The 19,227-nt window shown below is 49.1% G+C and overlaps 1 protein-coding gene across 1 annotated transcript in view; it reads left to right on the forward strand.

The window, feature by feature from the left end:
* COL27A1 (collagen, type XXVII, alpha 1) overlaps positions 1–19,227 on the forward strand; it is a gene marked incomplete at its 5' end in the record, with an annotated part of 145,734 nt that overhangs the window by 115,026 nt on the left and 11,481 nt on the right. The window contains 8 exon segments of the mRNA XM_010083117.1: positions 8,721–8,774; positions 8,898–9,005; positions 10,419–10,472; positions 10,784–10,837; positions 15,641–15,697; positions 15,856–15,909; positions 16,809–16,862; positions 18,308–18,361. Coding sequence (XP_010081419.1) covers positions 8,721–8,774; positions 8,898–9,005; positions 10,419–10,472; positions 10,784–10,837; positions 15,641–15,697; positions 15,856–15,909; positions 16,809–16,862; positions 18,308–18,361 — 489 coding nt within the window.

Raw genomic sequence — 19,227 nt, forward strand, 5'->3', positions numbered from 1 at the left:
GCACCAGGGACTGTTTGGGCATCTCTGTTCGGAGCGACTGGCTGGAGATGCAGATCCTGGGATCAGCAGTGCTGGGAGCAGGAGGTGTCCCCTGGAGATCCAGACTTTCCGTATGGGCAAGGCAGGACAAGGATATGTCTCTGCAGTTTGTGGGGAGACTGGGAGATACAACGGCCCATCAAACCCTGCAAGGCATCCGTCAGCAATGCAAGTGTCACAGTGGAGTTTGCCAAAATAAAAATCTGATTTATTTGCTGACTTGTCATTGTATGAGGGGATAGTGCCACGGAGCCTGAAATATCCAAACAACGCTGTTGGAGAGTCGTGTGTGGATGCAGCTGCCAGTCGATCCCGCTCTTTGCAACAGAGGATGATTAGAGTCAAAGGCTGAAGTCACTCATATGCAACCATCAGCCTGGCCACAGGCAAGTGGTCCCTGGGAGTAAAACCTCCAAAAGTGCTGCTCTCCACTGCTTCATCTCTCCCCCTCCAGAAAATACATTGAAAAGAAAAGGCATTTCAGCCCTTCCCTCCGAGGACAACTGATCTGCTGCCGGTGGCTGTGTGAAAGGCCCAAGCCAGTTGGCAGGAGGGAGGTGATGGGTTTCCAGCTGCTCTCCGTAGCTGTGGTTTTCGTAATGTGCTGGTTGTCATACAAGGCAGACATCTGATAGCGAGGTTTTCGCAGTTCCAGGAAAGCAATTGGAGAGCCTGTAGGTAATGAAATACAACATACTCTGAAACAAGAAAATCCCTCATTTTTCAGCAAAACTGGGAGCCGGGTTCTTTTCTTTTTCCACTTCCTTTTTAACCTGAAATCCTATCTGCAGTGTCATTCCAGCCACGTCAGGACTCGGAAAGTTTTGAGCCAGTTGCTCCAATGGTAGAAATTGCCACAAACACATCACAGAAGCTCTGGCTGCATGTGCCGGCCCTGCTGCGTGGTGCAGATGTGCACCAGCAGACCAAAAGAGCTCTCAGAGATGTCAGATCCTTTGCTCTGATGTGACAAGGTCCAAAGTCCTTTTGTTTGCTCTCCAAGAGGGTAGAGTGACAGAGCTGGGCTGGAGTGGAGTTCTGAGAACGTTTTTTGAGGGAATTTGCAGTGCTTTTGAAGAGGATAAAGGCACTCTCCAGCCCAGTATGGAGCACTGGGTGAACTCGTGGCTCTTGGCTCCAGCGCTGTGGTCTCAGCCACGTCACTCCCCGGAGCGGCAGCAGCTCCGCACGCAGCGTTGGATGGTGTCCTGAGGACAGCATCCTTCCCATCATGTTCTTCTTTCTCCATCATCTACAGGCTACAATCCGGAAGCAAAAGGAGGACTTGCTGGCTCGGATTGACCTTCTGGCCTGAGCCCTAGCTTCTGCCCCAGACACTCCAGAGACGGTCACAGCGGCGATGGGGCTGGTTTCTGGGCTCTGCAATGCCAGGGCAGGGCAGGAGCTCATTCTCATCCAACACACTGCTCTATTACAAAGTTGTCCAAACATCACTTACAGCAGAATTTGTCCCAGAGTGGTTTTTTTGCTCTTTGTTCTTTTCCGTTTCCTGCCATTGAAAACATGATTCAAAGATTTTTCTGCAACAAAGCGCCTCGCTCGGCTGTCACTGGGTCCAGCCATTCACTCGGAATCCATGAGCTCAGTGACAGCTGGCAACGCCACATCGGTTACATGGCATTCGGCTCCCTGAGAGCACGGAGACTGCTGAAGGACAGTCCTGGAGTCCCTTCTGGTTTTAATCTCTGCTGTCCATGTGGAAATCTGTGCGTTTTTTGATCACGTGCTGAGCTGTTTTTTCCTGGAAAGGCTGGTTTTTGTGCCCTGGTCTTTGGGCTGTCTGTGGGGCTCGTACTTGAGAGAAGTTTCTTAAACTCCCTGAACTGGAGGGTATGGGGGTTACCGTCAACTGAGCGATGGAAGAGATGGGGAACACTGGGCTCAGCGTGCCAGGGAGGGCTGTGACAGCCCCTGACGGTGGTAACAGCAAGCTCCTCACACCCTTGATCTAGGAAATTAGCATTGTTACTGCTCATCTTGCTGTCAAATAATCTGTTTGCAGTAGAGGCACAAAGTAGTGAAGTGACATGCCCATGGCCATGCAGGAGGCAGGTCAGTGGCAGAGGCAGGAGAGAACCAGGAGGTCCCCAGCCCCGTTCCTGTGCCTGGTGCTGCGGCTTGGTTTGGGCTGTATGAGCACATGGGTCAGACACATCTCGGCAGATGTTCCTATGTGACAGCTGAGCTTCAGCCCGTCCTTTCCAGTAGCTGCTACATCAGGGCCCATTCCTGTACTGGAGCCCAGTTTGTACAGCTGAAGGTGCCTGCACTTGGCCATGATGTGTCCTTGTGCAACAGCCTTGGAGTATCATTACTCTTGTGGACAAATAGCCAGCAAAGCCATAAGCATGTATTTGCCTTGCATCAAAAATCAAAGGGGAGTAAAGTTGCTCAGGAATGTAGCTGAATGTGCTTAAGCTCTTTGGTTTGAATCGGGCCGGGGCAAGGGTCAGGGCAAGTGCCTCCCCATCGCTGCAGCCCACAGGTCTCTCCTTCCCCTCCCAGGAGCAACGTGGTCATGCCTGGGCACCTCTGCCCTTAGCTGCAGGCAGGTTCTCCTTGTGCTTTGATAATCAGAGCATCACCAATGGCCCCGGGTTCAGCCACTTCTGCGGAAATCTAAACATCCCATTTTATGGAGAGGTATATGCTGGATTTTGCTGTTTGGGATATTTTATTGCGTGGATTTTTTTCTCCTTGTCTGCTGTTCTGGTATCTGTGACTCAGCCCACCGAATCCATTGAAACCTTTGGTGTGGACCACGGTTGCCTGTGAGCCCTGGAACCCCGCAGGGAATTGCAGAGCTCTCCCAAACCCCAGGGAACTGCTGTTTGCAGGGACCAAGGTTGCTGTCCTGCAGCTGAGGGGCCATTCACCCTCGCAGCACAGTCGCCCAGCTCTGCCGGGTCTCTCTGCCGCTCGGGAAGGCAGGCTGATCCCAGCTGGTCTTCGTTTGGAGTTAATAGGAGTCGAAATGAGCCAGAATTTGAAATAAATCCCATTGACTTGGCAGGGTTTCTTTCCTGACTCAGACAAAGGAGATGCACTTTTTGTGCAGTTCCTCCAAGATTCCCCTCCTTATTGCAAGAGAGGATTTCATTCCCCTCCTCTTTCACAACCCCGGGGCATCTGTGTCCTTCACAGGGAAGATGTTAACCCCTAGTGTTTGGGGGAGAAAAATAAAAAAGACATGAGTGGTGCTCGTTAGTGTAAATCAGTTACACTGCCCGAGTGCTCTGTCCGTCCCTTTCTGCCCAGTTGTCAGCTTCCAAGCCTGGATAATTCTTTGGAGCGTTTTGATGGCATCGTGGATGAAAGCTTCACAGCTCAGCGGGGATCAGGGCTTGCACTTCTCACCCACCCATCAAGCCTTTTGTGGCACCTTTGTCTCCTGTGCTTCCTTAGAGATGAGGAAACAGAGGCAAAGAAGGTGAAAAAAGGGATTTTCCCAGAAACAGCAAATTGGTTGCAGTTCAGGGCTGTTGGATCCAACCAGACCAGCTCAGAGCACGCAGCGCTGCTCTGCACATAGTTCTCTTTGCTGCCTTGCACTGGGACTGTGTAGAAAAACCAAGTTAAATGGACCTCGTCATCCACAAAACCGAAAGTGGCATGTTTCAGAGCAACGTCTGCATGCAGATAAGACCGTGCGCTGAAGCACAGAGTTTGGGATGTGAGATCTCCATTTGGATTCCACATTTCAAGCTGAGGAACTCAGCTGAAAGGAAAGTCATAGTGACACTAGCTGTAGTCTTTGCATCCAAGATCTTTTTATAGGATTTCCCCATCTTGCTTTTTCTTTGAATTCAGACAGCCAGCTCTACCTGCACTCACCACTCGGGTTTCCACAAGCCAGCCGAGAGTCCATTGCTTCCCAGTGATCCCAGTGAAGCCCTCTGAACCTCACAGCACAATCAGGTCTTTCTTCTCGAGAACACTTGAGTCTTTCTTCTGTCCCCATCCTCATTCAGGAGCTGCTGCCCTGTCTCCTCCCATTCCAAACTACTGCTAGGCAGAGCGATTATGAAATGTGTTTCTTATAAATCTGAAACGTTTATGTCTTCAAATGCCCAGCCCCAATAATCCCACTAATTTCCTGAGAGCTTGTGAACTGTCCTGCATGGGGGGAGGCTTCTCTCGATCAAAGTTTATTAAGTAGATGTTCTCATATGGAGACATTGCTGAGCGGTAGGAAATTATATGGGGCTTTTTCATTTCCCTTTCAATGAGCTCACTGGCTGGGCCCTGAACAATATGGCCATGGCCGTCCTATGTTTCATGCTTCCTACCTTTATTGCTGCTTTAGCTTTTCTGCCCTTCCTACGTCCAATGCCTCAGACTGTCACCGTCTTTTTCCCCATCACCACCGGCACTTTCTTTTCTTTGCTCAGTAGCTGCATTCTGGTTCTTCTGTTTCTTCCTGCCTCGTTTTTGGTGGGGAGGAGTGACCTCAAGACCTTCACTCAATGATACCCCAAAAAATTTGAAAATATGTTCCAGCTCCACATCAGTCCTGAGTAATCCTGAACCCACCTGAGATGGGCTTTGGGGAGCTGTTCTGTCAGTGCTGTGCTGTAGGTCTGCGAGCACAGCAGAAGCCCGTCCTCTGGAGTGCCAAGAGCCACAGTTCCCCCTGAGTCCAACCAGGACAGTGAGTCACGTCTCAGCAGCCTCTTCCCTGGATCTGGTGCGTGCAGAAGAGCATCACTAACTGCAGGGAAATTGTGGGTCTGGATTTTGACACTATTTGTTGTTTGGCTCCATTTGGGCCATATCTCTCTGCAGTTCATTCAACTTCCTTATTTTGTTTTTCTGGATGTTGTTGTCGTAACATTGATTTCAACTGTTGTCTGTCTTGAGAATTTAAAGCTGAGCTACTCATCTCTTTGCTCCAAATAATGTTACCACTGTGCCGTGCAAGAGACCTGACTTTGCTGCCAAGGCCATCAGCAGCTGAAAGCCACTTTTTTCCTTACAAACTAATCAATTTACATCAGAAAATAAACCATCTAGCTTTTCCCTTAGGGGAATATCTATGGCAATACTAAAAAGCCTTATAAAATTGGGTCCTTACTGAAGCTGGCAATGAAATTTTAAACACGCTAGACATGAAATAATTCTTTTTTGCTTTCCTTGGATATTTTGGCATACCTGAAGGCATGTGACTTTGTAAAACTGCTGCTTTCTACTGTCTCTGGTCACAAATACCATCATCTTCTGGAGGTATTGAATATGCTTCTCTAGTGAAGAGTGCAGCATATAAAGAAATCACCATTCAAAAATAATCCCGCTCACGGAAGAAGCTTGGAAAGAAGATTTATTTTCTCAGCAAACCAGAAACCCAAAGCATACAACAAAATGTGTACAAACCCTGAGAGTAAAAGCATCAAGTGTTTAGTGCCTTGGCACGCTAACCCAACTGATTCAAATCCAGCAAAAAGAACTTGGAATTAATTATTCTTATGTGTAGGCTTTTGTACATTTTCTGCCTCTTGTTCCCATCTCTGCTAAAGGGAGTAGGAACCCTAGAAACTTCACATTGCAGGGAAAGGTACCAAAGTGGATTGCTTTGGAGACCCTGGATAGAGCTGCAATCTCTTTGAAGTCTATCTTTTTTTTTTTTTTAACCCCCTGTTCTGGCCCTGATTTTTCCATCCCTGGACAGATGAATCAGGAGAATGGAGAGAAGAAGAATCTGACCTTTTTTTGAAGGCTGTCAGAGTTGTCTCTGGGCTCGTTACTGCCTGCGTAACGCGTGGCATGTGACAGTGCAGGACCCTGGATAGAGCTGCAATCTCTTTGAAGTCTATCTTTTTTTTTTTTTTAACCCCCTGTTCTGGCCCTGATTTTTCCATCCCTGGACAGATGAATCAGGAGAATGGAGAGAAGAAGAATCTGACCTTTTTTTGAAGGCTGTCAGAGTTGTCTCTGGGCTCGTTACTGCCTGCGTAACGCGTGGCATGTGACAGTGCAGTGATTTCTGGGAACTGTGCACTGTATGTGTGCCCAGTGAACGTCCAGGATTGCAACAAACAGCAACAACATCTGGAACATCACAAGTAGAGATATTGCATATCTGGGAACCCCGGACAAGTGTTGAACTGCCTCTCGATTCATCCGGGCAAAATTCCTGCGCAGTTGGAGAAAGCACATCCAGGAAAATCAGACATATGGTAGGCTTCCCGCTCACCAGCACGGCTCTGCTGGCCAAAGTCCTAGAAAGCATGCTGGTAGAGCCCAGAAATATCCTCTGCTGATAGAGCCGACTGCGTTCAAGGAGGTGACTCAGGCTGCAAGATCCAAGCCACGTCTCTGCTGATGGTGTCACCAGCATGGTTTGACCCATTTATTTATACCAGGAAAGCTTTTATCCGGCAGACGAGAGCCAACAACAGCAAGGGAGGCTCCAGGGAAGATCTCCATGGTTTACTGCGAGTGGCAGCTGGGCTCACTATCACTGACAAGAGTTGGAGATGCTGCCAAGTTTTTTCTTTCTCCAGCAATGTAGAAAGAGCCACACCCTGGCTGGAGGACCCAGGAGAGCTTTCTGGAGTAGATGAATGTCCCTCCTCAATGAGGCCAGTGTGTCATAAGGGGAAAAACAGTATAGGGAGTTTATCAGAACCCGTATCTGTGTTTGGACCCCACCAGCAGGGAAAGATGAGCTGAAGGAACCCAGAAAAAGTTGAACCCCTGTTTGTGCAGGGCAGAGTCTTCTGTGTGTCAGGTTTGTTTCTGTGAGCAGGGCTTGGGCTGTCAAAGTTGGGGTTTTGGTTTGGTTTTTCTCCTCACCTAGGTGACTCTAACCCTATCCCTGTACTTTGTGATTGTGGGTACAAGCATGAACTTGAATGCTGCCAGATCTTAGGAGCAGCGTGGAAATTTTGTTTCTCAGATGGGAAGATTCAGGGCCTGAACCTGTCATCTCGAAAAGCAAAGATATTTCCCAGTGCAGGGTAGAAGCAAATTCTTCTTCTACACATATCACATATACGCGGGGAAGGTGAGGGACCTCGTGCCAGCGAGCTGGCTGCAGAGCTGGGTGGGGATGGCCCTTTCCCAGGCTGATGAGGATTTCTCTGTGCTCTTGTCAAAAGTGTAAATCACATGGGTGATCCTGGAGGCTTGGCACCTGCCTTTCATCGCGTATTGTGGCTGCTCAGCATCCGTGGGAAAATAATTTCAGAAGTGATCTCTTGGAAAGCGGCAGCATGCAATAGCAAACAAAAACCCCAAGCAGGATGGATGAGACAACAGAGCAGGACTGGTGTGCTCCTCGGCAGGGACCTGTCCTTTGTGAAGCTTTGTGAAGTGTTGCCAAAGTGGGCTCTTGAAATGTTTGACTTGGGTAAAATGGAGCTGTTCCCTTTGGGGAAGCGAAGAACTGGCACAATTCTTTTGGGTTATAATAAGTCTGAATTGCTCCTTTGTGTGAAGAGCAGGCACTTCTGAGGCCCGTGTTTCAGATCAGAGTGAAAACCCTCCGATACGGCTGGCTTTATAAGTTGCTTTTGTTCTTCTGAGACTGCAACATCAACGGCGGTGAAAATTACACCTTCTGAGCTGGGGGGCGGGAGAGCAGAGAGCTGCCGCGCTGGTGCTTCGGTGCTGTTGAAAAGTTTGCCGCAATTGCCAAAAGGCATGAGTTATTTTCTTCAGTGATGCTTTTGCTTCTTTCTGTCAAATCCAAAATAAATTTTCTGCCTTGCAGCCAATGGGGTCAAACGCTGAAAAACTGAGCTCCCTGGGCTCCCTAAGGAGAGTGTGCTATACTTAGTTACTCATCGCAGCTAATTTCTGCTGCGTGCGTGCAGGGAGGGGTGGCAGGTTCTGCATCCCACTCCGTTTCTCGATGCCTGATCAGCGCAGTCTGATTTCTGTGTGCTGTGTGTTGCAGTAATAATAATACTAATAGAGGGGAAGTTTTTGCGTTGGGAGCAGAAAGCTGTGCATGGCAGGTAGGTAGGGAATGAAACCACTGCCTGGTTTTATAATGTGAAAGTAAGGAGAATTGCTGTTGAGGCAATGAATCTACTGCCAGTACCCTAAAACCATACAAAAAGTATTGATATCCAATTCAGTGCCGTAGTTGATGGTGAAAGATAAAACTCTGTTTGTAAAGCAGGAGTGCACAGGTGGCAGCTCTGCAGAGCAGAGGGAACACTTTGCGAGGGCTGGGGTAAAGGCCTGTTCCACATTTCTGCCCTTTCTGTAGCACTGGCTGGGCAGGTGCCATTCTTCAGTTCAGTGGGTGCTGTCTTCAAGGAGCACTGCCAAGATCCCTCCTTTATATCCTTGAGCACAGACAGATGCTTCAGACAGCAGTTCTCCATCACCCCCCTGTCTTTGACGTGATCAGAAGATGAAAACCATCCCCTTTCAGCCATGTGCTCTATAGTCACCTGGGCAGAGGGATCTTTCCACCTTTAAGCAGTGAGGTTTCCCCTCCATGTGCTGGAGGATGCTCCTGCTGTAGGACCTGTGAGCTGTGGCCTTCCCTGCATCGCTCCTAGCCTCCTTGTTGGCTCCCATAGGAACAGGACAGGATGGGTGAGGATGCCATCAGGGTTGTGTGTAGCAGGGAAGTGGCCTGGGGTTGGTTGGTTGGGGTGGGACTTCTTTGCTTTCCCATTCCAACAACCTTTTTTTCTCTCTCCTAGGGACCAGAAGGGAAACCAGGAAAACAGGGGGAAAAGGGCAAGCCTGGCCAGAAGGTAGGAACATCGCCCATTGATAACGTCTCCTTGTTTGGCTCTCTCCCTTTTCTCGCTTATCTTTGATATTCCTCTGTAGAAGCAGTTCCATCCTGCGTTAACATCGGTGCTTTGGTTCTGCAGGGCAGCAAGGGCTACCAGGGGCAGCTCGGCGAGACAGGATCTCCAGGGAAGGAGGGGCCGAAGGGGAACCAAGGCCCTAAAGGATCCCGAGGTACCCTGGGACCTATGGTGAGAAGAGCTCTGCACGTGGTTGAACACAACACGCAGACACATGCCAAGCAGTGGTGGGCACGGGCCTGAGTGAAGCAGAGTCCAACAGAGGCTTCAGAGGACAGAGTGAAATGATGTTGGATGGGTTGAACTGACAAAAGAGCTTAACCCTGGCTCTGAGCAGTGCAGGAGAGACCCCACAGTGGTGGTTGTGTTGGTGCCCTGTGAGCCCAGCTCACGTGGCAGTTCTTCACAGCTCCCCAGATGGGCTGAAATATTGGGGAATTTTCTTGCGAAGGGAGTGAGATAAGCTATTTTTTGCTGAGATCTTAAAACTGCACACTCATGGCAAGAGCTGCTTCCAAGTGAAACTGTGTTGTTATAAGGAGCTCCGCCTTGGACTTCTGCCCTGTTTCTACACCCACTCTCGATCTACTTGTCTAAAACACTTAGAGCAAGAAGAAGTATAGCATGGGAAAGGGTTTGAGTTGGGGACTGAAGGTGAGGCTTTCAGAGAGAACAGCATCAGTATAGAGGAGAGAGGAGAAAGTTAATTTGCTTTAGGAACATGAAATGCATTGGGACAGCAGGGGTAAGTAGTAAGTACCTCCTCGTGCATTGCGGACTGGTAAGAAACCTTTTGCACTATATTTGGTAGAGCTTAATGAAGAAGCAGGAGTGAACCAGGAATCATGGTGATGTCTCAGAACAGTAGCAAATGAGTGATGAAGTAACGGTTCCGCTGGTAGTGTTTTCCTGCACTAAAAATTATGGCCTCCCTGTATATCCTCCCTTCACATCCTCTGGCAAAGCCTCCATGGGTTATTTCACACGGCAGCAAAGCAATATCTGAGCAGCAGTCTATTGACTGAACACATCTCTGCAGTCTGTCTTCCATGCTGAGTGGGATTATATGGAAAGTTGCAGTTCACTTTAATCTGGTGATCTCATTTAAACCCTTTTGTCCACTCTGCTAAAGATGCAATGAACAGCTCTTGCAGTGCCCTCATCACAACCCAGAAAACTCCTTTCTTGGCCTCAGAACCTGTGCTGAAAGGTTTCCTCCCAACAGTTTAGGATTAGGTCATGCATGAGAATGGTCTCACTGGTGGACTTCCCAACACAAAGCTAACTGGGATATAAAGACATCCAGAATTCCTGGTAGCAAATCTAAATGAGGTGAGGAGCCTACTGCTACAGAGTGACAAAGACATAGACTGGTCTCCTAGCATCCCCCTCCATGTGTGAGAGGTTAAAGCCAAGCAAGAGCATTTCAGATGGCTGCAGCAAAGCTCACTGGTGGCCAGGAGAACAGGTGGCCGCACTCCCAGGTGGTGCTGAGCCTTGCTTTGCACAGCCCAGTGCATCCTCTGCTCGTGAGGTAACACCTACTGGCTGCTCTCATGGTGCTTTCTGTGCTTGCCTCTCCAGGGTGCTCCGGGAAGGATGGGTGCTCAGGGGGAGCCTGGCTTAAAGGGTTACCAGGTGAGGTGTAAATTTTCATCCTCCAGCTTCTCTCTGTTCTTAAATGCAATAAAACTGACACGACAGGATGCAAAATCTGTCTTAAACTATGATTTATTTCTGATCTTGAGTCCAGTTTAGTTCTTTCTCTAGTCTCCATTCGTACCCCAATGACTTCTCCAGATCTACTTGGTTCGTCTCTTCTGAGACCGTGTGTCCCTCTGAAGCTGGGGTGCACACCCCAGGGCTTGCGAGATCTGGCAGTAAACCAGGGGGAACCTTCAGTCAGGGAGCTCTCTCCTGTCTCCTCACCTGCTGTCTGCTCTCCACAGGGACACGCAGGACCACCAGGGCCGATTGGACCACCAGGGCCAAAGGGGGAAAAGGTAAGGTCACAGAGTTCAGCCATCTCATCTGCCACAGGCATGGAATCTGGGTGACATGTAGACGATTGCCCCGCTGCCGTAACGCCCGTGCTTCTGCACTCGCCTCCTCTACCTGCAGCCACCTACCTAACTCCTGCTGCAGCTTTACTTCTGCAAATCAGTGCCAGGACACCCGTGCCACCAGCACGTGCTTTCCAGACACCACATGCCCTTGCACAGGCTGAGCCAGCCAGCATGTGTGCTGGGGACGTGATTTTCCTGCATCCACAGAAATTCTGCTCAATCCCCAAGCCAAAATCAGACCAGTAGCTTTCTGTGATCAAGTCAGAGTAACACCCCGTGCAAACCAGATGATCTCCAGCAAAATCAGCCGATAGCGTGCTGCGAGTGAGGCAGAGCTGGTCTCCTCTCCATTGCCCTTGCTCCATCTTCCTCATCACCTGCCACCCCCCTACCTCGCTTGTCCCCCCCACCCCTTGACAAGCCCCTTTGCTGCAGCTGCCCTGACTCAGAGCCCTCTCTCCGCAGCGGCTTTCCCCTTCTGTTTTTCCCCTTTTGCTGAGTCAGCACAGCCATAACCAGTTCAGGCTGGAGCCGTGACTCACGCGTTAATGGTTTCCTGTCGGTGGAGCTGGAGCTGGCTGCTGCAGCCCCGAGGACGGCCCAGCTGGCGCTGGCTGCATCGCCGTGCCGCTAGAGCCCCCACCTGCCTTCAGCAGCGATGCTCCCTCCCCCAGTGTGGGATGGGGAGCTGGGACCGGTCAGTTGTGGGGTCCCTGTGAAGAGCAGAGATGCATGAACTCTTTTCACTCATTTTCCCCCTCCCCATCGCCGAGGGAGGTTTGGCTTTCCCCCTGCACAGGGGTGCGATTGCAGCTGTGCATGTGCAAGCAGGAGCTTTGTTGCTTCTAAAAGGAGTTTGTGGGTCAGAGATCCCAAGGGCATGTCTTCGCTGGGGCTGTGAGTGTGTCTGCTCAGTGCAGGCTCCCAGGTGCCACGACACGCTGCTCTCTGTTCTGTGGGGACACTCCACGGTGATCTCTGCGCTGGTGGCCGGGAGGCAGCGGGGCAGGGTGAACTGTCCCACTAAGGTATCCACACGCTTCAGAAATTTCCCTTCGGGGATGAACAATGGTCATGCTGCTTTTTCTCTTGTTTCCTGCTGCTGAAACACCCACGTGGCACAAGAGGAGCTGGTGGTGTTCCTGCTGCCCCACATCTCCATCACTGCCTGGCTGGATTGCCTCGACACCAGGCTGCACCTCTTGCTTCTCCAGACTTCAGCAGCCTTCCTCCTTGGGTGTTTTGTGCTGAGTGGCCGTGCGGGAAGTGGCAAGGCTTGGCCAAGCATCACCAGCCCAGGATAACAATGCGAGAGCTCACTACCAAGCACGTTGTCAGCTGAGAGCCTGGCCAGAGGTTTCTCACAGTCCCACTGTTGAGCATCCTGGCAAAAGGTTGTGAGTCGTGACTACCAAAAGCGAAATCAGCCGTTGGCTTTACAGCAGGAGTAGGAGATGTGCGTATATTTATCTCTTGTTTAAATGACAACTGCTGCTTTATTTTAAAACTTTGAAAGTTGCCATCTTCTTGAAAGCTCCCCTCATTTCAGTAGTAAACAATCCCCAAATTATTACTCTGAATTGTTCAGTGAAGCACTCTCCTCTTCACCAACAAAATATTCTTCTGCCAGTGGACACTGGAAGAGCACTTTCTCAGAGGGAATGTGGATCTTGTGCCATCAGAGCACAGCAGCACTGTGTAATACCTTAACCAAGGACAATAAAATGAATTCTACGTGGAAGTACCAAGCTGAAGCCTGACAAGGGCACCAAAGCATGTAATGCATCCTGCTGAGAACAGTTGGATCTGTTAATGACCATTAACAGCCGGATCTCACTCACACCTTCCCCAAAGGTCAGCTGGCACCTTGCTGGGGAGCGGCTCCAGCTGAACCAGGAGAGCCCAGTGTCGCCTGCTGAGCCTCCAGCACCGTGTCCTGCAGCATCCAGGTGCTCCTCCAAAGTCTTGTGTCTACGTTTTCTAATCCATCCTTCCTTCTTATCTCCTAAGAGTTGCCTGGATCCCAGCTTAAGGATAGGCAGATTCCTGCCCTCCAGACATCGGTAACCTTGTGCACGTGTGCGAGCAAGAAAATGGAAGGCTGAATCTGAGAGATGAAGAGGAAATGAAAATGGGACCGTGACTGCTGTGAGCTTTGAACAACGTGGTAAACTTGGCTGTGCTGGAGAAGGAGGATATATAGTGGTGGGGAAGGTCTTCCCTTTTCCAGAGAAGAAAGCAGCTTGGTGAGAGGCATTATTGTGGGATCCAGCTCCCTTGTGCCACACCAGCCAGCTATTCCGCCGCATTTAATGCATTTACAGCTCCTCAAAGAGGCCTTGCTCGGAGCAGACGCCTGCACTTGGCAGCTGCTTAAAGCAGTCCAGATGGGATCCTTTTAAAAATTACAAACTGGTCTATCTCACTTTGGGACTGGAGCCAACAACAACAAGCCTTCCCTTCTTCTCCATGCATTTTCCATTTGTATCCCAACATGTTTACTTTGCTGCCCTTTACTCTAACTTTTTTTCACTGCAACGTTCCGAAGAATTAGCGCAGACCTTTCATCTCCCTCTTGAGCAGCTGAGGCATCAGGAAGTCCTGGAGGAGCTCAGCCTCCCAGTTCTAGAGCTGACCAGTCCTGCAGGATTTTCTCCGTCAGAAGACAAAGGACAAGGTGGGACACAAGGGGACACAAAGCCACAACTCCATTTTGGGGAGAAAGTCTGTGGGCCTTGGTGCTCTTCAAGGGTCACCGGAATTATGAGCCTTCCTTGAGTTCATCACACTCATCTCTCCTCCCAGTTGGGAAGGTGTTTGCATCCTGTTGGAGCACAAGCAATCAGTACCAAGACTTCTGCATAGTCACACGTATACTGATTTTTTTTTTTTCTGAGACTTGAGAGATGGTGGCTTTGTTTCCCTTCTACCCTGCATTCCTTTGATAGCAGCTAGAAAGCAAACCAGTTCCCAGGTGTTCTGCTGCCAACTTCACCCAGCGGGTTCAGTAGTGCTGGGAACTGTTGGCAGAGCCTGTAAGGCATTGCCTGCCTTTCCCTCTGCTCTGCCACCCAAATTTCTCCATCTGTATTGTTCCATACTATATTCTCAAGCCATCCTGGTACAGTTTCTCCCTCTATATTTCTTCTACCATGATACCTCCACAAAACCCCAGACAAGCATGCTGGAATTCACCACCCAGCACACAATCTCTTAAGGACAGCATAACCATAACCTGAGGGTATGTATGAAATCCTGGCAACATTCACCCAATGAGTGTCACAGCAGCTGAGAAGGAAAATGCCACTGTCACCAAGCATGTCATGGAGAGAGATGCACCGAGTTCTTTGCTACCTGTTGAGTTACTGCAAGAGACTTTGCCAAATCCTGAGCATCATCCTGCCAAGCTGTAAACATCAATGCTGGTGCTCAGCCCGCGAGAAGTCAGCGTGGGTCAGCGTGTCTGAGCAGTGACACAGCCCTAATTCCAAGCTGTGACCCAGTTCCTACAGAGAAGAAGCTATTGGCTCTGCTATCAAACAGCTTTTTCACTGAGGGTTATTCACTGCTCCAGATGTGTCATTACAAAACTTCACACACAAGCAGAGCACCCCAAATGCCTCCTCCCAGAGGCAGGATCACTGAGGAATTGCCCGAGTACCCTTACCGTCGGCAGCTGCAACTCAGAAGATGAGAGCAACCCAGAGAGAAAGTCAAAGTCATAAATGCACCAGAAAGGGCTGATGCACCACTGAGAACTGCAGGAATCCGTGGAAAAATTGGCTCTGCATAGCTATGGAGATTTGGATGTTCAGGGCTCCAGGAGTACCCCAAGCAGTCCAAACACAGCAGCTCCGCTGTGCCAGAACCCCACAGACCTCCTCTCTCCAGTAGCTGCAACATCAAAGGAGCTCCAAGACACGTTCATCCTAAGGAGCCAGAGAGTCCGTGATAGGAAGTGGCCAGAAACTGGAGGAGCTGGGGAGCAAAGAAACAGCCGTCTCTGAGCTAGACTCCAGAGAAAATAGGACACCGTGACCCTGAGTGACTTATACAACAGAATTAGAAAAGATGGTGTCTGTGTTAAGTCTTGAGAGATCTCTCTGGATGTTTTGGAGAGCCCTCAGTTATAAATAATCTGGGTGATGTTATCTACCAGCCAAACCATGAGCTCTGAGCTCTTGCTGTGGAGTGTCCCGTCAAGGAGTGGAGCTGCTCAGGCAGCAAGTGTGTAAGGGTCGGACCCTCTCCCCTGATCAATTGTAAGACAAGTGCACAATGGTAGCACACAACCATCCAGACCACCCTTGTTCCCATGAGAGCCCAGGCAGCAGTCAGTGAGGGTGAGGAAATGCTTGATTAAAGAGTTAGGTTGGACTTTTGTCAATAAAATTGAGTGGCAGAGAAGTATTTCCCAGTTTGTCATAATTACGTGCCGCTTGCTTAGTTTTAGGAATTGTTGAAAATAACTCTTTGTACCTGGTTCTGTAGGGAGGACAGTTAGACTGGACAGAAACAGCCACCAAAGAAACCAGGAGAGCAATGTGATGAGTCGGTGTACTCCAGGTTGTGAAACAAACAAAAAAATATTTAGACTTTCTATGGATGAAAAATTAGTAAATTCAACAGAGACTTTCACCTAGGAGGAGCCCATGATACGGGAGGACCGGACGAGGTCTGTACAGAAGCCTCTGCCATACAATCTGCTGTCTATATTAGTACCAGCATTTTTATTCACAGGGAGAACAAGGCGATGATGGGAAGGTCGAAGGCCCACAGGGACCACCCGGAGACAGAGTAAGATGTTAAATTCCTTCTCTAGTCAGTCCTGGCCTGATTTTTGCAGTTGGACTGATTGTGTTGCTTCCTTACTTGTAGAACATGCACAAGCCATTGAGGTATTGCAGATGACAGTTTGTTTGCACCCACATTAAGTCTTTGTTGTGTTGTTGTAGGGCCCTGTTGGTGACAGAGGTGATCGAGGGGAGCCTGGAGACCCCGGTTATCCTGTGAGTCTTATTCCAAAGGCATGAATCGTGATTGTCTTGGGGAAGTGTTTCCAATCTGCATCAGCCCACGATTCATAATTGTTGTCAACTATGGCTGTGTTTCAGACAAGGGGTAATTCAGGTACCTTTACCTAAAGCGGTAAAAATTTTGCTGAAGGCAAATGTAGGTCCTGCAGGTCAGCACCTGCCTGAGCACACAAGGCTGAAAGAATGAGCAGGACCGTCCCGTCAGAGGTATTTGTGATTGTCAGGGAAATGCCTTGGGAAGATGTGTATAAGAGAGGTCATGTCAGTGCTGGACAAAATTCAAGACTTGTGTACCTGTGGCTGTAGACCTTTCATGGGAAGATCTCCATTAACTTGGAGGTTTGGCAGCTTCCAAAATCTTATCAGGTTTTTTCTCAAAGGCAAGACCAGGGTTATGAGTTATTCCCCTGTGCTCCTGATGTCCTCTTTGTGGGACATCTCCAGCTGACTGGTGCTGGTCTGCAGAGGCTTTATGACTTAAGTTTTACCTCCATCCAAAGCAGCTGCTCAGAGCGACCCATTACAGCAATGTAAGAGTTTAGATTCATGAGGATGGCAGAGCTGCTGCCTGATTTTGTAAGATGGCAATCTCCAACTGTTCAGTTACATGAGTGCTGTGTGTATTTAGGGGTGCATTAGAAAGCCTTCTTTACTGCTTAGATGGTGATTAGTGGTTCCTCTTAGCTGTTTCTTTCCAATGCCTATCCATGGGAGCATGTACGCTACCCACAACCTTCAGCATTTCTGTATTATCAGGGTGCAGCTAGGTACATCTTCTCCTGCCCCGTACAGTGTGTTACATCCATTTTTGTTTCCCGTTGATATAAAAATACCCAAGAACAAACACGTTCCCTCTCTGTTTTTCATTTAAGGGTCAAGAAGGGCTCGATGGAGAAAGAGGAAAACCTGGACAGCAAGGCTTACCTGTAAGAAATGCGGCTTTATTGTCAGCTACCCAGTGTCACATGCATGTGAAAAACGGATGCAAAAAGGAAGGAAAGTGGGAAGGGCTGCAGTAAGGAATGTGTGCTGAGCTGTGAAATGCAGTATGTGCATTTCCAGAAGCCAGGCCTATGGAATGGGCATTTTGAGTCACATGTTGAGACTAATTAATGGGCGACAGAATAGGGGGCACTCCCAGGAGCCTGTCTCCAAAACTGTCTTTTCTGACCGATCCAAGAGAGACTAGAAATCTCAGGAGACAGGCAGTGGGAGATCCAATGACAGTGGAAGGATCCGCATGGAAGTGATGCATTTGGCATGCTGCTGGTGAGAGCTGGTCTAGGGCGAGGTGGGACCATGTCATCCTCCCCACATGGTGTTCCCTCTCAAACCAGGGCATTTATGAAAGACTAAATTCAATCCAGATTAAAGGGAGGGACTTTTTATTCCCTTGCTATATACGGCAGCATCTAATTTGTATATGTGACTATTGCCACTGTGAGTGCAGCAGCACATTAAATGTAGTTTGTATTGGGAAATAAAGTTGAATCAATTCCCACTCTTCGTAGGGCCACTGGAAAGAACAACAGATTCTATTTTGGGGTAAAACCTTAATGCTCTGTCATATGGCCTAGAAATGGGGAGAGCTGCTGCATTCCCCAAGTGGCTGTAGTTTATTCTGAGGGGTGGTATCCCCTCAGATGTCAAGAGTTTCAGATGGAAGCAGGAGCTTTGGATTGTCTTTAGTAAACAGCCATGAGAAAGATGTGGCTCAGAAACAACCTGAAGGAGAGCTCTGCAGGTGTATCTTCCCTTGCCATTTCTTTGATATTAGTCCAGAAATTGCCCCTGACACGTGCAAAAAAAATACCCTGGATGGCCAGAAGAAAAGGTGGAGACCCATGTGGTGGGGAAGAGGCCAGTTGGAGCACCGGGAAATCTCCTCTCTGCTTTGCTCCTCCATAGGCAGCTCTCTAATATCTGACAACCAGGTGAAACCAAGGAAGGGGCTGCAGCATGCAAAGGGGAGGTCGTACCGACACTAAAGATGTGGTCACTGTTAAACTCCTCATTCTGCATGCAGCTTCTGCAGCACCTTTCTCAAACCAGGCTGCCTCCTGCCCACCTCTCAGCACTGTTTTCCAGCTGCCATCTGAAATTGAGAGAATGATTTCCACAAGTACAAGCACCACCCAAGCGAGGGGGTAGCATTGCTGCTTCTCCAGCTGACACCCTCCAAAATGCTCTCTGGGGACTGTTCCTTGCTCCTTTTTTCCCCAGGAGGCCTGTCTGAGTACAGGCTGTTCCCCTGAATTGTTTCCATACGGGCAGCATTGTTAGGGCACGAAAAAAAGCTGTTCTTTGTACTTTGTGCAAGATACTGCCAGAAGAGAATTTCAAGCAGATTTTTCTTGCCTATGTTTTGTAGGGGGATCCTGGACCACCAGGCCAGCCAGGAGCAAAGGGATCCAAAGGTGATGTGGTAGGTTTCAGCAGGGTGGATTTATAGTGTCCCAAGTTTAAAGAAAATGTCTAATTAAGAGAACTCTCATGTTTTTCCCCAGCATATGTGATTTGGCCTATGGTCTACGCCTTGAAAGACTGTGGAGAACCTAGTGGGAGGGCTGTAAACATGTATTTGAGTGTCCAAGCCCAACAGTTTGTTGGCTTTGTGGAGCTGGAGAAGATCAAGACAATTAGAGCTCCAGCATGATGGGTGAATCTTGGGCAGGTCTTTAGTCGCTGCCATGGGTTGTGTCTCTTTCCCATACCCCCGTTTGTGGTGCCTCCAGCTACAGCTGGCTCGTCTGTCCCTCAGGAGGTCTGAGCCAGGCAAGTGTCTCTCTCTTTCACTTGAACCATAAACTTTTTTGGCTTGAAACCTTCCAAATTTGGAGTCCATTTATCCATGCCATTCTTATGTTTCTCAGAAGAGTCTCTCTAACTTCTTGCCCTTATTGAGCAAGAAAACACAGCACACACGGGTCCTTCAGGGTTCACTGCGGTGCCTCATACCTACTCCTACCTCCACATCTGGCTGTAATGACAGCTTGCTAATTATCCACACAGACCAGGGACTTTATTTGCTAAAACATAAGCGTGTGACCTCAATACTCAGCAAATTCCTGGTCCCTTTTGGCAGGATTTTTACTCTGACCCTGCTGGGGTAATGCCAGAAGATAGTTTAACCTACAGTAGGTGTTCTTGGCAAAAAGCGTACCAGGCGAGAAGATAAATAAACTCTACCCATCGATGGACAATCTGGAACTGCCTTTATGTCTAATGAATAGCAGAGAAAGCACCCCGAGGAGCGTTTCTTTCATGTAGCTGGCCTGCCTGGTCCTCTGC

Source organism: Pterocles gutturalis, unplaced genomic scaffold, assembly GCF_000699245.1.
Source record: "Pterocles gutturalis isolate BGI_N339 unplaced genomic scaffold, ASM69924v1 scaffold19100, whole genome shotgun sequence".
Classification (NCBI taxonomy): domain Eukaryota; kingdom Metazoa; phylum Chordata; class Aves; order Pterocliformes; family Pteroclidae; genus Pterocles; species Pterocles gutturalis.